Source organism: Lithobates pipiens, unplaced genomic scaffold (assembly GCF_037356315.1).
Source record: "Lithobates pipiens isolate NorthernLeopardFrog02 unplaced genomic scaffold, aLitPip1_a1.2 Scaffold_10, whole genome shotgun sequence".
In the NCBI taxonomy this organism is placed as follows: domain Eukaryota; kingdom Metazoa; phylum Chordata; class Amphibia; order Anura; family Ranidae; genus Lithobates; species Lithobates pipiens.
In genome coordinates, this window is record NW_027507686.1 from 14783450 (window position 1) to 14809683 (window position 26234).

The following is a 26234-nucleotide window of genomic DNA, read 5'->3' on the forward strand; positions in this document are numbered from 1 at the left end:
ATTGGATTTTTGAAACTTTTTTAACTAATAAAAAAATGAAAAGTGGGGCATGCAAAATGATTCGGCCCCCTTGCGTTAATACTTTGTAGAGCCACCTTTTGCTGCGATTACAGCTGCAAGTCGCTTGGGGTATGTCTCTATCAGTTTTGCACATCGAGAGACTGAAATTCTTGCCCATTCTTCCTTGCAAAACAGCTGGAGCTCAGTGAGTTTGGATGGAGAGCGTTTGTGAACAGCAGTTTTCAGCTCTTTCCACAGATTCTCAATTGGATTTAGGTCTGGACTTTGACTTGGCCATTCTAACACCTGGATACGTTTATTTGTGAACCATTCCTTTGTAGATTTTGCTGTATGTTTGGGATCATTGTCTTGTTGGAAGATAAATCTCCGTCCCAGTTTCAGGTCTTTTGCAGACTCCAACAGGTTTTCATCCAGAATGGTCCTGTATTTGGCTGCATCCATCTTCCCCTCAATTTTAACCATCTTCCCTGTCCCTGCTGAAGAAAAGCAGGCCCAAACCATGATGCTGCCACCACCATGTGTGACAGTGGGGATGGTGTGTTGAGGGTGATGAGCTGTGTTTCTTTTACGCCAAACATATCGTTTTGCATTGTGGGCAAAAAGTTTGATTTTGGTTTCATCTGACCAGAGCACCTTCTTCCACATGTTTGGTGTGTCTCCCAGGTGGCTTGTGGCAAACTTTAGACGAGACTTTTTATGGATATCTTTGAGAAATGGCTTTCTTCTTGCAACTCTTCCAAAAAAGCCAGATTTGTGCAGTGTACAACTGATTGTTGTCCTATGGACAGACTCTCCCACCTCAGCTGTGGTTCTCTGCAGTTCATCCAGAGTGATCATGGGCCTCTTGGCTGCATCTCTGATCAGTCTTCTCCTTGTCTGAACTGAAAGTTTAGAGGGACGGCCAGGTCTTGGTAGATTTGCAGTGGTCTGATACTCCTTCCATTTCAAAATGATCGCTTGCACAGTGCTCCTTGGGAGGTTTAAAGCTTGGGAAATCTTTTTGTATCCAAATCCATCTTTAAACTTCTCCACAACAGTATTACGGACCTGCCTGGTGTGTTCCTTGGTCTTCATGATGCTCTCTGCACTTTCAACAGAACCCTGAGACTATCACAGAGCAGGTGCATTTATACAGAGACTTGATTACACACAGGTGGATTCTATTTATCACCATCAGTCATTTAGGACAACATTGGATCATTCAGAGATCCTCGCTGAACTTCTGGAGTGAGTTTGCTGCACTGAAAGTAAAGGGGCCGAATAATTTTGCACGCACCACTTTTCAGTTTTTAATTTGCTAATAAAGTTTAAATTATCCAATAGATTTCGTTCCACTTCACAATTGTGTCCCACTTGTTGGTGATTCTTCACAAAAAATTTAAATTTTATATCTTTATGTTTGAAGCCTGAAATGTGGCAAAAGGTTGAAAAGTTCAAGGGGGCCGAATACTTTCGCAAGGCACTGTATACTTTATAAATCAACCAAGTGGCCATTGGTGCATGGGCATGCGCACCCCCCGGTTCTTGTCTTTTTAGTATAATTGCTTGCCAGCTTAAGAGAATTTTGTACATTATAGTAGGCAATTTGTTTAGTAGTAATTAAAAAAAAAAAAAAACCTTTAGCCTTTACAACCACTTTAGAGGTGAAAAACAATTGTCATGGCCATATGGGAGGCACATATTTTTTTTTCTATTGCACTTAACAAATGGAATTGCAATTTAAAATGGTTGTCCGCCTTCGGTTGACTTTGATCCATTGGCTCCTACATACCCTTGTGCCACGAGATGCATAAAACATAACTATTAATAATTAATAGAACATAACTCTTATACTATACTATTGAAAGCGCGTTATTACTATACAATAAAAGTTATATTTTATTAAAGCCGGGCTCCAGGTAGATATAAAGGAAACCCTAATTAATGCAGTTATATATTCATTAAAAATTAATTACAAATATTTCTAAAAGCAGCTAGGGCAGACATTTTGGATAACCTTTATTGTCCAAGTTATTAAAGATGCAAGCTTTTGATATTCCTTTGGCACACTCCTACCCCCATTGCACAATCAGAGAGTTCATTTTTATGGTCCTCCCTCCTACATGAGAATGATGTACCCTCCCTCCCGAAGCCACCTGGACTACTGAGATCAGGCATCCCAGGAGGCTTCGGGGTGATCCCCGGTACTCAGTGCAAGTACTGGGAAATATCCACCATACTGCACATGTAACACGGTGCGTCACCGAGGAGGGGCTGGCTGCAAGACCCAGAAAGAGGCAGCTGGCCCCCGCTGACATAAGAAAAGTAGATGGCAGCATGCAGCAAAGGAACTGCGGATTAAATTGGACATTGCTGGATTCGCTGGTGGTGTATGTTTTTTTGAAGACAACCCAGTGGACAAGGTATTTTCACTACCATAAGCATGAACAGGTTTTTTTTTTTTTTTTAGCAGGAATGTAGGGAAACGCAGTTCCGGCACCTCCATGTATCTAATGGCAAGGGGTGCTGAAGTGTGCTGGAGGGTCCATTGGTGCTGGCTGTTGGAGGATCTTTTGGGGGGGGGGGGTGTATTTGTTGATGGAAGGGTCTATTATCAATTGTTGCTGTGAGGGATCTACTGTTGAAGGAGGGGTCGATTAGTTCTGGCTGCTGGAGGGCCTATTAATGCTGGCTGTTGGTAGATCTATTGTTGCTGATGCTGGTCTATTGTTCCTGGGGTGGATCTGTTGTTAGTAGGGGGTATTTTGTTGTTTGTGGGGGGGGGGGGCTATTGTTGCTGTAAGGTTCTATTAATGCTTGGGGGGGGCGATTGTTGCTGGCTGCAGGGGATCTATTTTACTGCTTTTTATATTTTCCCTAAAAAAATCCATACAAAATACATAGCACCACAAAATGATACCTGGTTCTGTTTTCTCTAGAAGGAGCAGTACTGGGAGGTGGGTAGGGGGATGGAACCAAGGGATGGTGCTCGGAGGTGGTTAGGTGGCAAAGACAAGTAGTGACTTCACTTGGAAGAGGGTAGTTCCTGCACCTATTCTCTGAGAAAAAAAAGTCTGAAAATGAGTGTATCTCTTCTTTGGGTTGGCGTGAAAAAGTCTCCTTCCTCTTCTCCACAGGCACAACCATAAAGACAATATTATGGATGTTAATTGATTGAATGGAATAGAGGTCAGGTCATGGTTTCATGATCAACCTAAAGTCTATATGATAGACTATATACTAGTCTATATGATATAAAACAATAGTTTAGGTGTCATCCTGTGGACAGTACCGCAATAAAGTCTTTATGTCGATGTCCCAACAGACCAGCAGATCACCCCTTGTGAGTCAGAACATACTACATCAACCTCTCAAAGCCACAAAAGACCCACCTTTTCCTTGTGTTTGATGACCACGTTTTGCAACTTGTCTGCTTTATGGTAAGAAGAAGAGTCCCGAACAGCCATCCTGAGCTCCGTCACTCTCCCCTCACTGTACAGGCCAAAGAACTGGACGTTATCCAGATGAGACGGCACTACCTCTGCCAGAACCCTCCGCAGGCGGTCCTCTTTACTCACTCCATGCTCATCCTTTGTGATAAACTCCTCTGCAGTAATATCTAGGAGGGAAAAACAGAATGTCTATCATGAGATGATGGGTTGGAAGGGTCTCAAAAGCATCCAGCCAGATTAAGTTTGTCATTTTTGGGAAGACTGATTTCTTTTGTTCTATGTTTTAATAGATGAGCTGGAGGCAGTATAGCAAGACAGCAGATAGTAAAGGAGAAGTTTTCATGGTAGAGAAAGACAAGCTCCATGTCTACCAAACTTTGTGACAATCAAAGGCATAGCTTGAAGCTTGGCCTCCAATGCAAAAACTGACCTGGGCCCCCCTTCTCTACTACCGCCCGCCACCTCCTCGACCATGCACCGTGGCCAGTAAATGACATTTACCAGCCTATTTCCCACTCTCCATTCTGAAACAATCCTCCGCAGCAGCGAGCAGGAGAGGAGAGGGGGGAGCCAACAGTGCTGTGGGGCTGGGGGAACCAGGGGAGTACACAGGAGGTCCAGGCAGCAGAAGGAAGTGGAACCTAGACAGGAGAAGAGGTGGAGGTGGCAATTACTGGAACTGATCCCCTGTATTTTTCTCCTGCAGCTGCTGGAAGCTGATGGGAGGAAGAGAAGGAGAAGCAGGCTTTCAGAGGTCGGTCGGAGAATCCGTTGGAATGTGTCCTATCGGACCGCGTCGTCGGATAATCCGACTGTGTGTGGTATGCATTGGACTGATTCCGTCAGAATATCCGTCGGACCCAATTTTCCAACATGTTGGAAATATTTCCCGACCAACTGGGCCGATCGGACATACTCCGATCATGTGTAGAGAATTTTGATCGGACCAAGTGCCACGCATGCTCAGATCAAATTCCTACATCAAAGCTATTGGCTACTAGCCTGAATGCAGTCCCATCGTAACGAAATTACGTCATCACGCTCTGAAAGATCGGATTTTTCACCAACTTTGTCCGACCGTGTGTATGCAACAGTTTCGGACAAGATCCGACGGACAAAATCCGACGGGCAAAATCCGACGGATTTGGTTGTGGAAATCTCCGACCGTGTGTACAGGGGCTTACATGGTCATGGCAATAAATCGTGTGGAGTAATCAGAGGTAGGACAAGTAGTAACTGCAACCAAATGTATAGCTCTATGTTGCCTATCTGTGCTTCCGGAATGATGGTCTCTTACTGTTGTGGGACATTTGTGTGTATGGTAGGTGTGACAGTGTTCATAGGGGCCTGGAGAAGTTAAGCCACAACCTTGGATATGACTGTTTCCTCACCCTGAACCTATGCAATGATTTATGTGGGTCAGGAAAATCAATGAAACGTGATTTGTACCGTGGTACCACAAAAACAAGGACTCCAGCCGGGAGAGGGGGGGGGGGTGTCAACAGTCTCTGTCATTTTCATTCTACTTCTTCTCCAGGGAGACTTTCCCACAATCTCTGTCTTAGATATGCAATAAGAAGCAAGTGAGATGCTACCCAAAGTGGAAGGAATTCCCACCTTTGACATCTGTATCAGAAACAGGGGCCCATATTTTAAGATATCACATGCATTGGAGGTACCTGTAAAACATTTGGGATTTCCCATCACTTTGGATCCTAGTGGCAATGGACATTAAGAAAAACAGGGAGGGTAAAATAGGCAATAAAAACCTGACAGAGTTTCTAACCTTCCCCCACTCCATCCAAAACTAAAAAAGAAGTTTTGATTGGTGTTCTACTTCAACTGGGTACGAAGGAGGCTACGTTGAGGTGGAGAAGTGGTAGAGGCCACATTGCAGTTATGACATACTTGTTAATATCAGGGAAGCGGAGTTGAAGATGGCGTCACTTTTGATCTCCTTCACGTGAATTCTCACGGTGGCCGTGACATCCGGCCAAACTCCATCGGACACCTTTACTTCCAGGTTATACGTTCCTTGGCCAGCATTCTCCAACATAGTCAGTGTCCCAGTGCTTGGGTCCAGGAGGAAGTGCCTAGATAAATAAGGACACATCAAAGGAATGTACAAAGATGTAAGAACAATAGTCTTATTTTAAATTATATCTACAGATGAAACCTTTTTAGTTTGGGATAGACTAGGGAAGGGTTAGATCTTCTGTAGACTTTTATGGCTGTCTCTGTCCCCACTGGGGAGATACAACCTATTTGTCCAAATCTTTACAGTTGACAGTACAGGAATAGAGAGGAAATCTACCAAAGGGGAAACTTTTTCTGATGACAACCACCTCCTCACTATGGAGAGATTTCCCTTCACTTCTTGTTGCATCGCCAAGATAGAAAGTGGAGTAGTGCCTACTCAAGGAGACACAGTGAAAAACTACTGACAGGGGTTCTTCTCCTTCTATACTCAATACATAAAAAAAAACTTTGGGCTCTATATATTCTTTAAAGAGATGCTAATCTCTGACTGTTGGTCAAAGGTTGACTACCATTTCTTGTCAGCCATTTTGGTTTAGTGTAGCTGAGACGTGGTACAGGACATCTCCTGTTTGACCATCTATTGAATCTATCTAGTAACAATGGATGAACATGGAACAAATGATCTGTGCAAATCTTGAATTTGTCTGTGAAACCCAAGGTTGGCGGCACTCGCTCCATTTTCTGAGCCTCTCAATTGGCCATTTAGAGTAGAGCTGAGCTCTGCCCAAAAAAAAAAAAAAATGAAGGGCAAAGGACTAGTCACCAGTATTGCATGTGGTCCCCCTCCATCTGATATTTTCCCCATTACGACTAGCTATACTCTTGATATGCACTGTTCCTCTGTATGGAGGTAGCAATCTTGGTAGAGCCAGTGTTTTGCTTCCTCATGTCAGAACCTCCGGCAAGGAGAGCAGTGAGCAGGACTGTAGTAACAACTAGAGTGCCTAGGCAACCTCACATACCAGGAAGGCCATTTTCCCAGAGGAATTCAAGGGTAAATCTTTCAGCTCCTAAGCATGAGAATAGCTAGCTAGGAAATTGTTTTCTGGACATGTACGTAAGGAGCCCCTGGTGGCTCCTTAAAAAATGGACCTAAATACACATTTTCATGCATTTTTCAGACACTCCCATTAAAGCCTAGGTGGCCAAAGACTTGCAACTTTGCCCCAAAGAAGCTTGTGTACTTCTTTGAGCTGCACGTGACACTATGCTTGGGTGTGAATAGGCCCATTGAGAATAATGGGATTCTTTATCTTGAGCATTGTACCACCAGCCCCTAAAAAATATCTGAAGGGTAGTAAACTGGCCATTTGTTTAGAAAGTTTGGAGACCCCTGGTCTAGATGGCTCCTGTTGATGGCCTGTTTTCTCCTATGTGAAGTGACGTCAATATATCTCAGAGTACGGCATGGTTGTGTCCCTTGACTGAAACTTTTAGCCCTTAACGGTCTATCTCTTTCCTGTTTCAGACAGCCAGAGTTTTGCTTCAGAGGGCTCCTGAGCAACTGCATTGTTGAGACTGCGTTCAGTCTAATCCGCTTTTCATTATCTCGGCTACAAATATGAAACCTCCATAAAAGTCAAAACCTAATTAATCTTTAGTGACTCCTTCCCAGCCGCTTGGTGAATTATATAGCATTGTTTCAAACGCTGACATGTCCCCAAAAGCCAATCAGGGTGACGACGACGTGTAATGAAATAGTCTCATCGCCTAACTTGTCAGCGAACGTTGAGTTACAGCGCGGAGCTTACAGAGGCATTTCCGAGACTGTCGTGAAGGTTTTATTGTCCCAATCATCTTCATCTGGAGCGAAGACCTTGCCAACCTCGACCGGGGAACGGGCCGCTGTACACAGGAGACAAGAAATACACAACCTGGTTATTTTCAATCATCTCTGCCGGCAGACAGCCTGGAATAATTACCGCCATAAATACCAGCTCCTGGGCTTTGGAGAGCCTCCTAAATCAAGGCTGTGAGGCTGACGGCCCAGGAGCCCGGGTGTGGCCCTCTGATGTGACTCTGTGGCCGAGAGCATCCCTGTGTATTTCATAGTTCTGCTTTCAAGCCAGCCTGCCGTCAAACATTCCCTCACTTCCTGTCTGGTTTATAGAGGTCAGAGCAACAGGAAGTAGGGGGAAATTTCTAAAATGGGGACACAGCTCTAACAAAAACATTTTTTTTAAACTGATCTTTGCGAAAAAAAAAGTATGATGAACATTCTCCAAAGCAGACCCAGACAAAAATTTTAAAAAATGAAGTAACTGTAAACCCTTACATATACCCAGTGAAGTGACTGACCTCAGGTGATACATTAGGGTTGCCACCTGTCCAGGATTCACCCGGACAGTTCGGGTTTGGAATCCTGTGTCCGGGTTTCAGTCTGCCTGAAACCCAGACACATTATTTAGACTGGGCTGTGGCTCCCCAAGTAGCTTAGATAGTAACACAAAAATCTGTTGCCATTCGGGATCTGCTCTCTGAGGGTAGGTTTGGTATCACTGGGGGGGGGGGCATGATGTTAGTAAGAGCAGTTTGGCCACACCTACTGTTTGCCGCAGCGCACTGCATTACCACTTTCCTTGGGGGGCACCCAAAGGTGTCCCAGGTCTTTTATAATCCTATAGTGTATACTACGAAAAAAATGTGCCCTGTGCCGCTAAAGTGTTCGGGTTTGGCTTGAAGAAAAGGTGGCAACCCTATGATACATAGAGATCATACAAATCCTCCTACATACACTATAGCACCCCTCCCCCCCCTTTGCAGCTATAACAGCTTCAACTCTTCTGGAAAGGCCGTCCACAAGGTTTATGCGTGTTTGACCATTCTTCCAGAAGCGCCTTTGTGAAAGGGGGCAGAGTCTACCAGCTGAAAAGGCAGCAGTTGCAGTGCTAGCAATTTGGCCAAGCTATAACTTTAGACACTGAGCATGTGGATGGCTGGGATGGAATTTCTTTTTTACGGTTCACAACTGGGGTAGGGAAATTTGCCTGCGAAAATCAGATGGTGGTGTACTGCTAGCAGATTGGCTGCAAGTACTTGGGACACCTATTGCTATACCCTCATTCCTCTCAGTGCAGGTTTTTGAGAGGAATGGAGGTATAGTAGGGTTGGAGATCCCAGATGAGGAGCAAGGAGAAGTCCTTTTTTTTTCTTTGATGTGGGTCTTTCAAGCGCTGTTGCCAACGGACTGCATGGCAGGTCGTCATATGTCTGTTCAAGCATGTGGTGCCCAAGCAGGTGCTGTTCTGGCCACGCTTGATCTGCTTCAGACATAGGTTGCAAATAGCAACAGTGTGATATGCAGCACACGTGTCAAAAAAGGTCCACACCAAGGAACTTTTAAAAGTCAGTGGGGAGTCAGCAGCAGAGCTCTGCGGTGTGATGCAATAGGGTGGCTGCCTTTAAGCTGCCCCCTAGAGGACATCCTGCCTCATTGGAGTTGTGCCTCCTCCTCCTCTCTTCTCTCAGGCACCCAAGTACAGTCAGTGACCTCATCATCCCCTCCCTCCTCCTCACTGGAGCAAACCTGGCAGTATGCTGCAGCTGGGGGAACATGACTGTCAGTTTCTTGTCCTTCTTGAGCACCCCCTCTCTCTAGGCTGACGTTACTCCCTTCCTCAACCTGGGAACCAACATCAGAGCCTTCAAATCACTGCGCAACCTCCAGCAGTTTGTACCCAACACTGTGGTTGAATAATTCTGGGGACTCACCCGTTCATGATAGTGGGGCTACGGAAGAAATGACTGTGGACAAGGAGCCAGTGGAATAGGCCGAGGCAACTCTTCTGCATGTTCTGGCTCAATAACACGGGCAGCCACAGAAAAAAAAAAGGACAAGTGTGCCCCATTGCCACCTGCAGAGGATGCACCATGTCCACGACCACCACTGTTGACTGTAGACACAGAGGCTGCTTGCCCTCTTTTAGTGGCATGTGAGCGTCTGCCTCTCCTTAGTGGCCTTCCAGACATGATGTACTGTGTACACCACCAGAAGTGTAGTAGAAACTGTACACACTGTATTAGATACTGTGTAGACCACCTGAAGTGTATTAGAAACAGTACACCACAGAATGCACTGTAGATATAGGCTACACTGGATGTAGAGTATAGTATATATATATATATATATATATATTACACACACACATACACACGAGACGGTATATACAGTATGTATATAAATATGTATAAATACACTGGCACTAACTGAATAACCTGCCTACTTAATCTAAATCACGACGCTACCTCTCTGTCCACACCAACAACACTACACAGCGCTGTCGTGTAAGCAGCCTTATATAGTGTGGGGTGTGGACTTAGCAGAGGGCCCTGGGATTGGCCAAAGCCTGCAGGTCAGGTGCATGCTTTGGTCAATCATCATACAGCAATGCAATGCGATTTCGCAGTGCATTATGGGGCGTTCCATGGTGCTCGAGTTTTCTGCGAACGCCCCATAATGTTCGCTCTTCCACGAACGGGCAAACACCTGATGTTGGAGCCGAACATCAAGCTCATCCCTAGTTATAATAAAAAAATAAGTAAAAAAAGAGAAACCTGAAAATAATAAACAAATGCAGCCACCACATCTCAGGACTCGTATGCTGCAATGTACAGTGCTTTCAAAAAGTATTTATACCCTTCATAATTTTCCACATTTTGTCATCTTACAACCAAAAAGGTAAATGTATTTTATTGGGATTTTATGTGATAGACCAACACAAAGTGGCACATAATTGTGAAGTGGAAGGAAAATGTTAAATGGTTTTCAACATTTTTTACACATAAATATTTTAAAAAAGTGTGGGGGGCACATTTGTATGGCGCCCCCCTGAGTCAATTTTTTTTAGAACCGCCTTTCTCTGCAATTACAGCTGCAAGTCTTTTTGGGGGTGTCTCTACCAGCTTTGCACATCTATAGAAGGACATTTCTGCCCATTCTTCTTTGCAAAATATCTCAAGCTCTGTCAGATTGGATGGAGAGCGTCTGTGAACAGCAATTTTCAAGTTGGTTTTAGGTCTGGACTTTGACTGCACCAATCTAACACATGAATATGCTTTGATCTAAACCATTCCATTGTAGCTCTGGCTGTATGTTTCGGGTCGTTGTCCTGCTGGAAGGTGAACCTCTACCACAGTTTCAAGTCTTTTGCAGACTCTAAAGCCCCGTACACACGAGCGGACTTTTCAACATCCAAAGTCTGACGGAATGATTCCGGCAGACTATTCGATCGTGTGTGGGCTGCAATGGACTTTTGATTCGCAAAAGTCTGACAGACTTTAGAAATGGAACATGCTTCAAATTTTTCCGCCAGAACTCTGCCGGACCCAGTTCCTACCGAAAAATTCGCTCGTGTGTATGCTATTCCGACGGACTAAAACCGACGCTAGGGCAGGTATTGGCTACTGGCTATGAACTTCCTTATTCGAGTCCAGTCGTACGTCACCACGTTCGAATCCGTCGGAGTTTGGTGTGATTGTGTGTGGCCAAGTCCGCTCATTCGGAAAGTCCGTCAGAACTGAGGCAGAACTCCTTCGAAAGTCTGTCGGACATAAGTCTGGTCGTGTGTACGCGGCATAACAGATTTTCTTCTAAGACTGCCCTGTATTTGGCTCCATCCATCTTCCCATCAACTCTGACCAGATTCCCTATCCCTGCTGAAGAAAAGCATCCCCACAACATGATGCTGCCACCACCATGTTTCACGGTGGGGATGGTGTGTTCAGGGTGATGTGCAGTGTTAGTTTTCCACCACACATATTGTTTTGCTTTTAGGCCAAAAAGTTCAATTTTGGTCTCATCTGACCAGAGCACCTTCTTCCACATGTTTGCTGTGTCCCCCACATGGCCTCTCGCCATCTACAAATGGGACTTCTTATGGCTTTTTTTCACCAATGTCTTTCTTCTTGTCACTCTTCCATAAAGGACAGATTTGTGAATCACACGACTAATAGTTGTCCTGTGGACAGATTCTCCCACCTGAGCTGTGGATCTCTGCAGCTCCTCCAGAGTTACCATGGGGCTCTTGGTTCTTCTCTGATGAATGCTCTCCTTGCCCAGCCCAGTCAGTTTAGGTGGACGGCCATGTCTTGGTAGGTTTGCAGTTGTGCCATACTCTTTCCATTTTCCGATGATGGATTAAACAGTCCTCCCTCCATGAGATGTTCAAAGCTTGGGATATTTTTTTTTATAACCTAACCCTGCTTTATAATTCTCCACAACTTTATCCCTGACCTGTCTGGTGTGTTCCTTGGCCTTCGTGACGCTGTTTGTTCGCTAAGGTTCTCTAACAAACCTCTGAGCTGAGGGCTTCACAGAACAGCTGTATTTATACTGAGATTGAATTACACACAGGAGGACTCTATTTATTTAATTAGGTGACTTCAGAAGGCAATTGGTTCCACTTAGTAATTATGTGCCACTTTGTGTTGGTCTATCACATAAAATCCCAATAAAATACATTTACGTTTTTGGTTGTATCATGACAAAACGTGGAACACTTCAAGGGGTATGAATACTTTTTCAAGGCACTGTATATGACATGTTTGTACATTTCTGGGTTTAGATACGCTGTAACCATTGCGCTTTTTTTTCCCCCTTTTTTTTTACTAAATAATGCGACATTTTTGATGTGACTGGGACAGACTTGGCGATTCAGCCAATTGTTTATTTCAGTCTAAGCAGGCAAACTGGAACACCATCTGAGATAATTATGATGATAATTCACTTCCAATGTGGCCAACCATGTGAACGCAGCAAAACGTGGATTGTGACAACGCTCTACCCTCGTTACATATTATTAATTCCTATGAATGTCGGTATTCACTTACGGCTAAATCTGCCACCAACTATCCACGGCCCTCGGAGGGCACTGGAAATTTATAGTGATCTGATACATATTAGCTTATTCATTTACCATCTCATTAACCTACTTACAGCTCAAGGCAGGCAGATATAAAAATAAACACCAATTAGTGGTGTAATAATTATGTAGCCATTAAAATAAAGTATTTTGAAATGTAGTCGGTTCAACTAACTGAATTTGTCTTGAGATCAGGCTCCTGTCGTCCCTTTTACAGCAGCAATCAGACTAGAAGAGTGGGAGGAATGGTGCCCCATCGCTGGTGTCAGTGGAAGGAATTGTGCCCTATCATTGGTGTCATTGGGAGGAATTGTGCCCCCTCGTTGGTGTCATTGGGAGGAATTGTGCCCTATCATTGGTGTCATGGGGAGGAATTGTGCCCCCTCGTTGGTGTCATGGGGAGGAATTGTGCCCCCTCGTTGGTGTCATGGGGAGGAATTGTGCCCCATCATTGGTGTCTTTGGGAGGAATTGTGCCCCCTCGTTGGTGTCATGGGGAGGAATTGTGCCACATCGTTGGTGTCATGGGGAGGAATTGTGCCACATCTTTGGTGTCATTGGGAGGAATTGTGCCACATCGTTGGTGTCATTGGGAGGAATTGTGCCACATTATAGTTGTCATTGGTTGGAATTGTGCCACATTGTTGGTATCGGTGGATGAAATAGTGCCTCAAGGGCCAGATAAAAGCAAGCAAAGGGCCTCATCTGGCCCCCAGGCCGCAGTTTGGGGACCACTGCTCTATAGAACAGGTATTGAATTAAAAAGCTGATCTGATTAGATCTGATCAATAACATTTTCTTTAAGCAGAGGTTCGAATTACATGTGTGTGTGTGATGACTCAGGTCTTTTACATTACAGTTCCCCTCCTCTTATATCACAATCCCGTTCTTATATCAGTGTCATTTCCCCCCCCCCCCTCTATCATATCCCCCCCCCCACACCAGTGTCCTCTGCCCTCCTTCCCATTATAGCCCCAAGAAGCTCTGCTCCCCTTTACATCACAACCCCTCCACAGCTCTGCTGTGCTTTACATGACAGCCCCCCTGCAGCTGTCCCCCTTCACATCACAGTCCCCCGCAGCTCTGCCCCCTTCACATCACAGTCCCTCCAACTCCCCATCCCTGCTCTCCCTTTCATATCAAACCCCCCCCTTCACATCACAACCCCCTGCAGCTCTGCCCCTCCTTCACATCACAGCCCCCCTCAGCTCACTCCTCCCTTACATCACAGTCCCCCGCAGCTCTGCCCCCTTCACATCACAGTCCCCCCCAACTCCCCCCCTCCCTGCTCTCCCATTTCATATCAAACCCCCCCTTCACACCACAACCCCCTGTAGCTCTGCCCCTCCTTCACATCACAGCCCCCCCTCAGCTCACCCCTCCCTTACATTACAGCCCCCCACAGCTCTCCCTCCTTTACATTACAAGCCCCCACAGCTCTGCCCCTTAACTTTCCTATCCTACTCGGATACACAGAGTGGACAGCTGTGGATGGAGGGTGGGAGCGGAAGCTGCTGGAGATAACTTTTCACAGATATATATAGAAGTTAACTCCGGCAGCTCCTGCTCCCGTCCAAAGCTGCTGTGCATCCCGCTCTTCCCTCTGCAGTGATAATGACAGTGGTGGTGGGGACGGTGGCTGAGTGGGAACCAGCAGGACCACCAGATGTGACAGTAAATCAGTCCTGATCCGAACCATAGTCTGTCATTTAGTGACGTCTGCTCTACAGAAACCCTTGAAATAATTTTTAGGTCTTGGGGTACTCCTGAGAAAACCAACAAGGACAGTGGGCGCAATGCCCCTCATCCAGTGGTAATCAGAATTCCCCATTTCAAGATTATCAAAAAGATCACTGGTGTCATGCCGCTGTTTCTGCCATGTAGAATTGGCCTTGGAAGTATATAGGCTTCATCAGATCAATTAGCCAGAGCTCAAGAAACCCACCTAGCAACCTCTTGAGGAACCCTAAGGTTCCATAAAACCCTGGTTGAGAATGGCTGCCCAAGAAGTGGCTATAAACATAAATGAAGATTTTCGGAAAGCAAAAGGAAAACTTGTGTTACGTTTTAATAGAATGCAGTAGACAATCCTAAATAAAGCCCAATGAAGTCAACCAAAGTGAGTTCCTACTAAAACCGTTATGTTCAACAGAAAGGGATGAAATTGTATAGATGGAGCACTATTCCTCCCAATGAAACTATCGATGGGACACTATCCTTCCCATTTACACCAATGATGGGGCACCATTCCTCCCACTGAGACCATCGATGGAACACTATTCCTCCCACTAACAACAACAATGGGGCACCATTCCTCCTACTAAAACCAATGATGGGGCATTATTTACTCCTGCTGATGTCTGGAGATTTTTTACTCTCAACGGTCAAAGTCAGGCCTTCCTGAAGAACATTAAACTGGCCCTTTGTTTAGAAAGTTTGGAGACACCCGATTTAAAAGTTCTTTGAGAGTAAAAGGTTTGAGAAACGGTAAATAGACCTTGGAGACCCGAAGTCTACAAAATTTATCAGAAACTAGTGGGTGATTCATGAGGGGTCAACAGCTGTCACAGCTGTTTGGTCAAGTGATCTGTCCCGGCCTCCATCATTCTACAGCACCCCTCTAGCCAACCTGCAGGGGGCAGTTTATAGTTGGCACCAAGGTCTATTTGTCAACCTACACCTACCCACAGCACCTGCCTAAAACCAATTAAAAGGTGGACTGAAAGCTTTCAATTCATTTGCCCATCTAGCCGCATTCATTCAACTTATTTTCTGAAGCTTTTGTTGCTTTGCCTGCAGAAATTTCTAAGACAAACACCTTGTTTGTGCGCTGACCTTTATTTTAGAAGTGAAATGCGTTGTCACACCAGCGACATGGCATTCTGTATAATCAGCCCGTAGTAGAATACAAAGCTGAATAGCATTACGCCGTTCTCCTGCCATTAGGGCAAGTAGATCCATCGAGCACGGCTGACGTTCCAAGGGAGCGAAAACATCAAGATTAATGCTTTCAGTAAATTAGAGGAATGAACGAAAGGGTGACCGCAACATTTGAATGCCAATAAATGCAAAATAATGCATTTGGGACACAAAAATCCAGGCGGAACGAAGGATTAATGGCATTCTACTGACAAGCGGAGCAACAATGGGAGAGCGACGGGAAGAACGAGACATTATTTCATGTGATTTAAAGGCGGGGGGGAAAAAAAACACATCATTTGAATTGCTGGGTGGGTGGATGGTGTATGGAATAGGAAATTAAACCAGTCGTCTTTTCATCTGGAAGGAAATGAACACCGAGGCTCCTTTTATTTCCAGATCTTTTAATATTCTTCAAGGATAACGGTGCTCTTAAAACAAATTGGCGGCGTTGAAGGGAAACTCTGCTTTTGCTACACAAACCATATAGTATTTTAAGCCCAATTGAAGCCAATGGAATAGGGATGCAGTTAATTAGACATTGCACTAATTACCTCCTTTTTAATAATCTGACTACCCTTTCCCGTTACGGTGGTTGTTCAGGGAGTCTGAATATGACTGAGTGGTCCAATGGGCATCAGGGTTTGACCCAGTGCCCCTAGTAATCAGCACTTAGTGGTAGACCTGGTCAGACACATCCCTCCCTTCCTCCACAATACAAGTCTCTTGTGCAGAGGGGTGTGACTGCTACTCTGCTCTGCCAGCACAGAGCACTGGAGTGGAGTTGCAAAAAGCAGCATTTGCACAGAGCAATTATAACATGTGGGGTACAGCACTAGTTTTGGCGATTTCAGTTTAAGTCACTGAAATAAAGGTGCAGTTAGAAAGACTGCAATAAATACTGTAATTTTTATAGCATTACCACAATTTCCTGTTACAGCAGTTGTGCAGGGAGTCTGAATATGGCCACAAAGTCCAGTGGGCACTAGAGGTTTACCTAGTGCTCTTGGAAATCAGCACTCAGTAGTAGACCTGATCAGACACACCCCTCTCTTCCTCCACAATACAGGTCCCTTGTGCAGAGGGGTGTGGCTGCTACTCTGCTCTGCCAGCACAGAGCACCGGAGTGGAGTTTTAAGAAGCAGCATTTCTACAGAGCAATTATAACATGTGGGGTACAAGCAGGGGCATCGGGAGGGGGTGGCTAGGGGGGGGCTGAAGCCCCGTAAGTGACCCCGAAAAGCCCAGAGTCTCAGGCATGCAGCTCTCCATTGTTAGCCCCAAGTGGCGAGTGCTGGGACCCATCTGATCCCGAATGTGGCCGAGTGCCATAGCAGGTCCCGCCTTCTGGAGCCTGCAATGCCTATGATGGACATCCCACTGGTCAGGGGCGTAACTATAGGGGGTGCAGCAGTCGCGACCGCAACTGGGCCCTGTGATGCAGGGGGCCCATGCAGCCCCCTCTACATATGACTGGCAGCAGCATAGGCAGCTAGGGGTACCAGTGCACCATGCACACGGGTGGTGGAGGTGGAGGGTGACTAGCAGAGCTCCATGCTCGACTATCGCACTGGCTGCTCTTTAGTTGTGCACTCCCCGCATGACCTGTGTCCTCGGCCGGCTCCTCAGAGTACCCCTCTCCTGCTCCATGCATTGCCGCTCAGTCCGATGTCTGTTCTCCCCAGCCAGAGTCCCGCCCCCCCTGAGTACGGACCACACTGCACTGCATACTTCTCCTGGGTAAACAAACTTTAAGTACACAGATGCAGTTCAGCCCTATGAGAGACCCCCGGAGGACACTGCAGGCTTGTCTGCCAGCCCCCCTCCTCCCCCGTCATACACAGATGATGAAAGGTCTTTCTGGGAGATATGCTGATCGCCCGTCCAGCACACTGGATGGAGCCCAGGCCAACATGGATGAGTGCGCGGCCTGCAGCTTGGTCATGGTGAGTGAGAGGACCCCATCCCCCACACACCATTACATACCCCCTCCATCTCCCCCTGGGGACAGGGACCCCTTCTCACGTGGGGACAGGGACCCCCACCTCCCCTGGGGACAGGGACCCCCACCTCCCCTGGGGACAGGGACCCCTTCTCATCTGGGGGCAGTAACTTCATCTGCCCTGGAGAAAGGGACCTCATCTCTTCTGGGGACGGGGACCCCATCCTGCCTAGGCACAGTCCCCCAATGGGGCACCTAAAAATGTAAAATAATAAAAAATAAAAAAACTACTGATACCAGTGGTGGAACTACAGGGCTCACAAAGGTTATACCTGTGAGCACGCCCTGGAGTTCCACCGCCGGACTCTGAGGGAAGGGCCCTGGCTGGGGTTCAGGGGGGCCCTTCATGGTTTATGCATCAGGGCCCTGAAGGTTCTAGTTACGCCACTGCCACTGGTCCAATGCCGGGACCGTGGGACGTGGGATGTCCATCATAGGTGCTGCAGGCTCCAGAAGGCAGGAATTACAATGCGGCCGCCGTGCCACATCGCCGCTCGAGTGGGCTGCTCTCCCCTCCTCTTCTCCTCTGACTGACTGGCTGCTGTGACACCGCACACCACGGCTGAGCTGAGGTAGGTCAGACAGTGTATGTAAATGTCAGTGTATGTGGGTCAGGCAGGTCAGTGTAGGTAGGTCACTGTAGGTAAGTCACTACCGTCAGTGTAGGTAGGTCAGTGTATGTAAATGTCAGTGTATGTAGGTCAGGCAGGTCAGTGTAGGTAGGTCAGTGTATGTAGGTCACTACTGTCAGTGTATGTAGGTCACTACCGTCAGTGTATGTAGGTCAGGTAGGTCATGGCCCAGCCAAAACAAAAGCCTGCATCACGTACAACACCCCACCCCACCCCCCGTTTCCAGCCTTGGACTTCTGGCTGAAGCCCCTGTTCTTTTTGCCACCTAGCAACGCCCCTGGGTACAAGACTAGTTAGCGATTTCAGTTCAAGTAACTGAAATAAGAATGCAGTTAGAAAGGTTTTGCACTACTTCCATTTTTTTTTGCATTACCACAATTTCCTGTTACAGCAGTTGTGCGGGGAGTCTGACTATGATCGCAAAGTCCAATGGGCACTAGAGGTTTACCTAGTGCTCCTGGAAATCAGCACTCAGTAGTAGACCTGGTCAGACACACCCCTCTCTTCCTCCACAATGCAAGTCTCTTGTGCAGAGGGCTGTGACTGCTACTCTGATCTGCCAGCACAGAGCACTGGAGTAGAGTTGCAAAAAGCAGCATAAACCTCTCCACAACTTTATCCCTGACCTGTCTGATGTGTTACTTGGCCTTCGTGATGCTGTTTGTTCACTAAGGTTCTCTAACAAACCTCTGAGGGCTTCACAGAACAACTGTATTGATACTGAGATTAAATTACACACAGATGGACTCTATTTACTAATTAGGTGACTTCTGAAGGCAATTGGTTCCACCAGATTTTAGTTAGGGTTATCAGAGTATAAAGTGGGCTGAATACAAATGCACCTCACACTTTTCACATATTTATTTGTAAAACCATTTGAAAACTATTTATAATTTTCCTTCCACTTCATAGTTATGTGCCACTTTGTGTTGGTCTATCACATAAAATCCCAATAAAATACAATTATGTTTTTGGTTGTAACATGACAAAATGTGGAAAATTTCAGGGGGTATGAATACTTTTTCAAGGCACTGTATGTGTTTGTACCCACCGTCATTACAGCATCAAGGTGATTGACAGCATTGCTCATGTTGAGCACAAATGGCACATATTAGTGGACCTCTCCTTGAAGTCATAGTCAAATAACTAAACATTTCTGGGATGCTGTTGACTCTCTCTTACCTCCATGAATATAGACGTAGACTTCCTTGTGGCCTTCTTTGTGTCCATTATCATTTTCATCTCCGATGGTTATCGTCAGCGTATTTGTGGCACTCATCGGTGGGTTCCCACTATCGGTTACAATCACAGGAAGATGAAACTCTTTCTCTTTTTCCCGATCAAAGATTCTCTGAGTTTGGATTGAGGCTGTGTTATTTCTATGGTCAACAAGCAGGAAGTCGGAGGAATTCTGGAGGTCACTTGGAAGGGAAAACCGAAAAGGTGGCCCATTCCCTGGAGAGTCTGCATCTACGACATACAACAAATAAGAGCTTTCGTTCATACGTAAAGTCTGTGGCCAAGCTGCATTTTCCCAAACTACAGGCATATACAAGCCGTCAAACCTTGGACCATTGTCATTGACATCTAGAAGGGTGAGATACACTGTTGCTGTGCCCGTTTGTGCCGGAGAACCATTATCAATGGCCAGAATGACTAGAGCATACTGTGACATGGTTTCCCGGTCCAGTGATTTAGCCACTAGCAAGGAACCACTTTGGTCAACATAAAATTCTTCAAGAACATCTGAGTCTGATTGAATATTGTAAGATATCTGCCCATTTTCGCTTGAATCGGCATCTGTAGCTGTCACTTGAGTTATAATGCTTCCTATAGTTATATTTTCGAAAAAAGGTGCCACGTGAACCACTGATGGACTAAAGATAGGAGGGTGGTCATTATAATCTTGTAATTCTATCAGGCAATAAGAAGTAGTAGAAAACTCTAAATCTTCTACTTTGATGGTGAGATTAAACCAACGCTCATGAGGGTTTTCGTAATCCAGTTTCTTTTTCAATTTTATTTCGGCCAGGTGGTTCTTCCTTCCATTTTCAATGGAAAATTTTTGATCAGGATCTCCCTCGATAATGCTGAAGGTCAGTAAAGCGTTTTCTCCAACATCCTCATCGAGGGCAGAGACCTGAAGGACCTTAAAGTTGACTTCACTGGTTTCCGGAATGACTGCAGTCCAAACATCTTGCGTAAATCTTGGGGCATGATCATTAATATCTACCACTGTGACTGTTGCCGTACCTGTGGTCGACAGTCCACCACCGTCTTTAACTTCTACCCAAATCAAATAAGTATCATTCTTTTCTCTATCAATGTCTCCAACAGCTGTATAGATGGTACCAGTCTCATTATTTATTTTAAACATATTTTGGCTTGATAAATCCAATGGACTGGGCACTATCGAGTAAGTCAAAATGGCATTTCGGCCTTCGTTTTTATCATCGAGATCTATGGCTGCCATCTCCATGACTGAGGTACTTGGTGGTGAATGTTCAACCACGCTGGCATTACAAATGTTAAAAGTGCAGAGGAACTGTGGGGCATTGTCATTAATGTCCTGTACGTAGATGATCACATCAGTAAATCCCGTAAGACCATCCCCATCGTCATCAGTGGCCAATACCACAAATCTCCACACTGCATGTTCTTCACGGTCCAGGGTCAGCAGGGCAAATATTTGTCCCGTCTTTTCAGTTATGGTAAAGACCGTTTCAGCACCACTTCCATGAAGAGAATACTTTAAACCTCCCAATTCACTATGGTCTGGATCGTTAGCAGAGACCTGGGTGGTGTGAGAAGAAACATTAATAATAATAAAAAAAAATCACAAATAAACACTATGGACATATTTATAAAGAAGTGAATCTCATATTCACCAAACATTCACTGCAGGTGAATCGTCAAGGTCCAAGTGTTTTAGTGCTCAATTTATCACCTATAAATGTTTGGTGAAAGTCACATTGATTCTAACTATACGCCTAAGTCGTGTAGAGAATCTGGAAGGTACCCACTGATTACCCATTGGTTTTCTAAAACATTTAGAAGTTCTACATGGCTAAAATTAGATGTGATTGTAGAGCCACCTTTATAGGGAACATTTTTTTGCTCTGCTTTACACTGGATGGTGTCCCCTAGCACTTTTTAGATTCTCTATGCATTTCTAGAGAGAATTCATTAGCTTGTTTAGACACCATTTGAAGGAGAATTGTGTAAGGCGAAGGTTGGAGAGGAGAGAATTAAGTTGACCTAGAGCAGTAGTGCTCAACCTTCAGGCCTCAGCCTCCCTTTTCCTGGGCTTCCAGTCAGCTGCATATCCCCTAACCTCTCACAGTGCCTCCCAGCTCCCATAGTGCCCCCAACCTTCCATAGTGGCCTGCAGTTCCTCTCATCCTCCCACAGTGCCCCAAGCTTTCCAAGTGCCCTCAGCCCCCAACAATGCCCCACAATCTCCCAGAGGGCCCTTCAAACTCCCACAGTGCCACCCAGCCCCCTTCAGAGACCCCATCTTCCACAGTTGCCTCAGCCCACGCTAGGAGCCACCAAAGTCTGCTGAAGCGTGCACTAACCCTCTCCAGTACCCCCATCCCCCCTGGTGTTACCCAGCCCCACCAAGATCCCTTCAGCATTTCAACATATCTATACTTTTCTTTCTTGGAAACCATCTTTGTTGAGTCCCGGTCTGTCATTACCACCTCAGCTCCCACCAGTGATAACCCTAGGGGTTTTCTGATCCATGTTGGCACTTTGCTACTGCATAGGCACACACAGTGTAAGTACTTTTGAGAGTTGTTTTGGGGGGGTTTCTCCTAGGTAAGATTACCTCTAATTATTCTATTTTATCTTAATCTCCTTCCGTGACCGGGTCAGACCTTACAGATATTCTTGTTACTATTATACTACAGCATTCAGTTTTCCATGTGCATGCTCCTGAAGAGTGGATGAGTAAACTTTTTACACCTGCCTGCTTCATTTAAAGTCCCAACCCCCAGTCCTCCTGTTTGTTTCAATTATATAGGGATGGAGGCAATTGACCTTACCCGGTCACCGCCTCATTTAAAGTCCCAACATTTTTCCTTTTCTTCTATATCTATACTTTAATTGTGTTTATTTTATTTTGTTTTACTATTGGGACATGGGAGGTTTTGGAAGAATTTACTGGGCCCAAGTTTGAATCAAGTTGAGACCCATTGGTCTAAGGCAGTGATTCTCAACCAGGGTTCCGTGGAACCCTAGTGTTCCTCCAGAGGTTGCTAGGGATTCCTTCAGCATTGGGCCATTTCTGCCTCTCAGATAAGTTTCCAAGGTCACCGTTGATATTTTTAGCTATCTGTAAGGAGGTCATTCTTCCCAATGACCACAAGTGTAAGGACCATTCTTCCCACTGCCCATCAACCTAATGTATCATGAGTTGTAAATTTCTCATTTTTAGCAGGGGTTCCCCCGAAACTGGAAAACTATTTCAAGGGTTCCTTTGTGTTGAAAAGGTTGAGAAAGGCTGGTCTAAGGTGAACATGGGAAAGTTGACTTGTTTATTAAACAATAACTAGTTGAATTATAGGTAATGAAAACCTGGACTATGAACCAGGAGCATTAAACGGCATTTAGAAACACGGAAAAAAAAATCCTTACCTGTAGCACAAACACTGGCAAGTCAACCAGCCCCTCTGTGACACTTCCTCGATATTCATTCAAAGAAAAGACTGGGGCCTCATCATTTTTGTTCAACACGCTGATGGTCACAGTGGCATAATCCTCCCTTTTCCCATCAGATGCCAACAGGGTGAGCACATAGACCTTCACCTCCTCATAATCCAGGGGGTGCACAATTAAAATGGCGCCCGTCTCTGGGTTGACATCCAGCACTCCGCCAATGTTACCTGATGTGATTTGATATCGGATATTTGCATTCATACCTGAAGAAAGAATTTGATATTTTTTTACCACATTTAAATGAGTTGTTTCAAGTAAGGGATCTTAGAGAATTTGCATCTGATGTGCTGAGACCAATACAAGAAGGATTCTGATAGACGCCTATGGATTACTGCAGTTTTAAATTAGAACTATTTTATTGCATGTGAGCTTATAAATTTAAAGAATATTTTGCTAATAAAACAAATATGAAAAGGTGTCTGATTTCACCATCCCAAAAACTGATCTCAAAGAATAAGCATCCCGCAGATACCCTTTCCCCTCACCCCCTCTAACTAATCAACAGGGTACAATAAAGTACCTAAAAGTTCCTTTAACTTACCTTAATCCGTGTGTCATGCGACACGTGTTCCAAGTCTTCCATCCTACTCAATACTGAGAAGAAGAGACTTTTTTCTGGGTACCCACATTGCTGCGGGTGATGTGAACATTTTCTAATGGCTGTCAACAGTGGTGTTCTCTCAGGCTCCAGAAGACTACACGAGATGACGTCTCCACCAGGTGACTTATCGGTGCAGGCATAGGTTGATGTGCTGGATCAACAGTCTCCACTTCCAGAAGTGATGCCAGCAAGGGAAATATATATACTCTTTTATTAGTGCATGGTCACAGCAATTAAAGAGGGAGTCCGCCGGGAGTCCGCGTTTTTTTTTTTTTTTTAAAGCCAGCAGCTACAAATACTGCAGCTGCTGACTTTTAAAATAGTGACACTTACCTGTCCAGCGCGCCCGCGATGTCGGCACCCGAAGCCGATCTCTCGATCGTCTCTCGGGTGCTGCCGCCGCCATCTTGGGTATGGGAATCGGGAAGTGGAGCCTTTCGGCTTCATTTCCCGGTTCCCTACTGCGCATGCGCGAGTCGCGCTGCGCAATAAGGATGGACCCGCTGCCTCTGGGATCTGTGTGTTTCCCAGCAGGCAGCGGGGGACTTTCGGAAAGGGGCGTAATCTACGCCCCTTTCCGCAGAGAGCTATCCCGGAAGTGGGTGCAGATACCTGTACTGTACAGGTACCTGCACCCCCCTCCCCCCTGAAAGGTGCCAATTGTGGCGCCGGAGGGGGGGAGGGTTCCAATGAGCGGAAGGTCCACTTTAGGGTGGACCTCCGCTTTAAGTAAGCCAATGTTTCAGGGCTAGGCAGAATCCCTTTCTCAAGACAACATAGAGCCTATGTTGCCTTGAGGGAAGAACCCTGTGTGGCTCTGAAACGTTGGCTAACTTGACTAATGCAACATTGCACTAATAAAAGAGTGTGCATGTTTGTGACCAAATGCTGTCTCATCATTTCACTGTGGTTTGCATTGGATCATCCACTATGGTCACTATGAGTACTCATACAGTATGAAAACATGGTTGGAAACGGAAAGAAATGCAGTCCTCTGATTTAAGCCAAGGAAATATGACACTTAGCCCTTGTACACACGGTCGGAGATTCCGACGGAATGTTTCCTATCGGACCGTTTTGTCGGATATTCCGACTGTGTGTGGTCTGCATCGGACTGTTTCCGTCGGAATATCCGACGGACCAAGTTTTCCAACTTGCCGGTAAAACTTTCAGACAAAATGCTCCTATCGGACATACTCCGATCATGTGTAGCCTACTCCGACGGACAAAGTGCCACGCATGCTCAGATCAAATTCCTAGACCAAAGCTATTGGCTCCTAGCCTGAATGTAGTCCCGTCGTAACAAAATAACGTCATCACGTTATGTACAATCGGATTTTCCGACAACTTAGTCTGACCGTGTGTATGCAACATCACTTCCGGACCTCTTCTGGAATTAATCCGTCGGAATTACTCCGACGGATTTAGTTGTCGGAATCTCCGACCGTGTGTACAAGGGCTAAGTTTGGTTGAGCAAAAAAAGGTTTCATATATATATATATATATATATATATATATATATATATATATATATATATATATATATATATAAAGAGGGTTTTGCCCTCAAAATGTTTCAGCACTATACACAATTGAGGCAGCAACAGAAGGTTGCTGAACGTGTCCTACAGTTAGTCCTTGAGGGAATCTATACTTGGGTGGATGCCATGATTTATATTCCGTTTTTTGCAAGCTTTTCATACTCAAGCATTTCAGTATGAAAAGTATTTATTAATACAATTTTATTGAAGAGTTTGCACAAGACCGATGCACTCTTTTTTGTCTTTTAGTGAAGGTGCTAGTGAATATTTCTGAATATTTTAATATTGGGAGATTTTATTTTTTGAATATTCATTTTTGGGAGATTTGTGGGAAGGGGGGAGATGGGTATAATACTTTTTCTGGAGAAGGGCTTTAAAGGACAAGTTGTCTACTACCCATGAGTTAGTTTATGTGGCCAGTAAATTTATTTAAAATAAAATTATCAAAAGGAATAAAATGGAGGCTGCCACTCCTTACCACATTTTCTAAAATGACTAGTTGCCCAGCTGCCCTACTCACCATCCTTCTTCAATACCTTAAGTTATTGACCCAAAACTAGCAAGCAATAAAGACTTTCCGCTGGCTCTCCTGATCTTCCATGTGGCTCAGATGGTAGTAAAGTCAACTGGTTTGCATAACAAACCATCCAATTATTTTCAGATGGTGGACGCCAAAGGCAATATAATGTCAGTAGGTTTTCTCTTTTCATAGCACACCTAAATTCAATGCAACATTGATTGTTGTCCACCTGTCCTATTGGCCATCCTTCTTTGATACCTTGAGTTTTTGACCCAAATCTATCAAGCAATAAAGGCTTAACACTGGTTCTCTTGATCTTGTACATGGTTCAAACTGTATTAAAGTAAGAGACCATGCAACTATCATTTTCGAATGGTGGACACCAAAGGCGATATCAGGGTTTCTCCCTTCATAGCACACCTAATTCAATGCAAAATTTCTAGTTGCCCAGCTGTCCTACTGACCATCCTTTTTCAATACCTTGAGTTACTGACCGAAAATTACCAAGCTGTAAAGACTTTATGGTAGCTTTCCTGATCTTCCATGTGGCTCAGATGATATTAAAGCCAATAGGTAAGCATAACAGATCATGCCACTATCATTTTCAGATGGTGGATACAAATGACAATATAATGTCTGAAGGTTTTCTCCCTTCATAGCACACCTAAATTCAATGCAAAGTTGATAGTTGCTCACCTGTCCTATTGGCCATCCTTCTTTGATACCTTGAGTTATTGACCCAAATCTATCAAGCAATAACGGCTTTACACTGGTTCTCTTGATCTTATACGTGGTTCAAACTGTATTAAAGTAAGAGACCATGCAACTATAATTTTCGAAAGGTGGACACCAAAGGCGATATAATATCAGAAGGTTTTCTCCCTTCATAGCACACCGAATTCAATGCAAAATTACTAGTTCCCCAGCTGTCCTACTGACCATCCTT

The 26234-nt window shown here is 45.1% G+C and overlaps 1 protein-coding gene across 1 annotated transcript in view; it reads right to left on the reverse strand.

The window, feature by feature from the left end:
- Positions 1 to 26234, reverse strand: part of LOC143927509 (neural-cadherin-like) — a 189547-nt gene that overhangs the window by 37554 nt on the left and 125759 nt on the right. The window contains exons 17-21 of the mRNA XM_077451614.1: positions 22546 to 22829; positions 19087 to 20698; positions 7244 to 7337; positions 5361 to 5545; positions 3393 to 3619 (exon numbers count right to left, since the gene is read on the reverse strand). Of these exons, the coding sequence (XP_077307740.1) occupies positions 3393 to 3619; positions 5361 to 5545; positions 7244 to 7337; positions 19087 to 20698; positions 22546 to 22829 (2402 nt within the window). The remainder of the gene's footprint in view (positions 1 to 3392; positions 3620 to 5360; positions 5546 to 7243; positions 7338 to 19086; positions 20699 to 22545; positions 22830 to 26234) is intronic.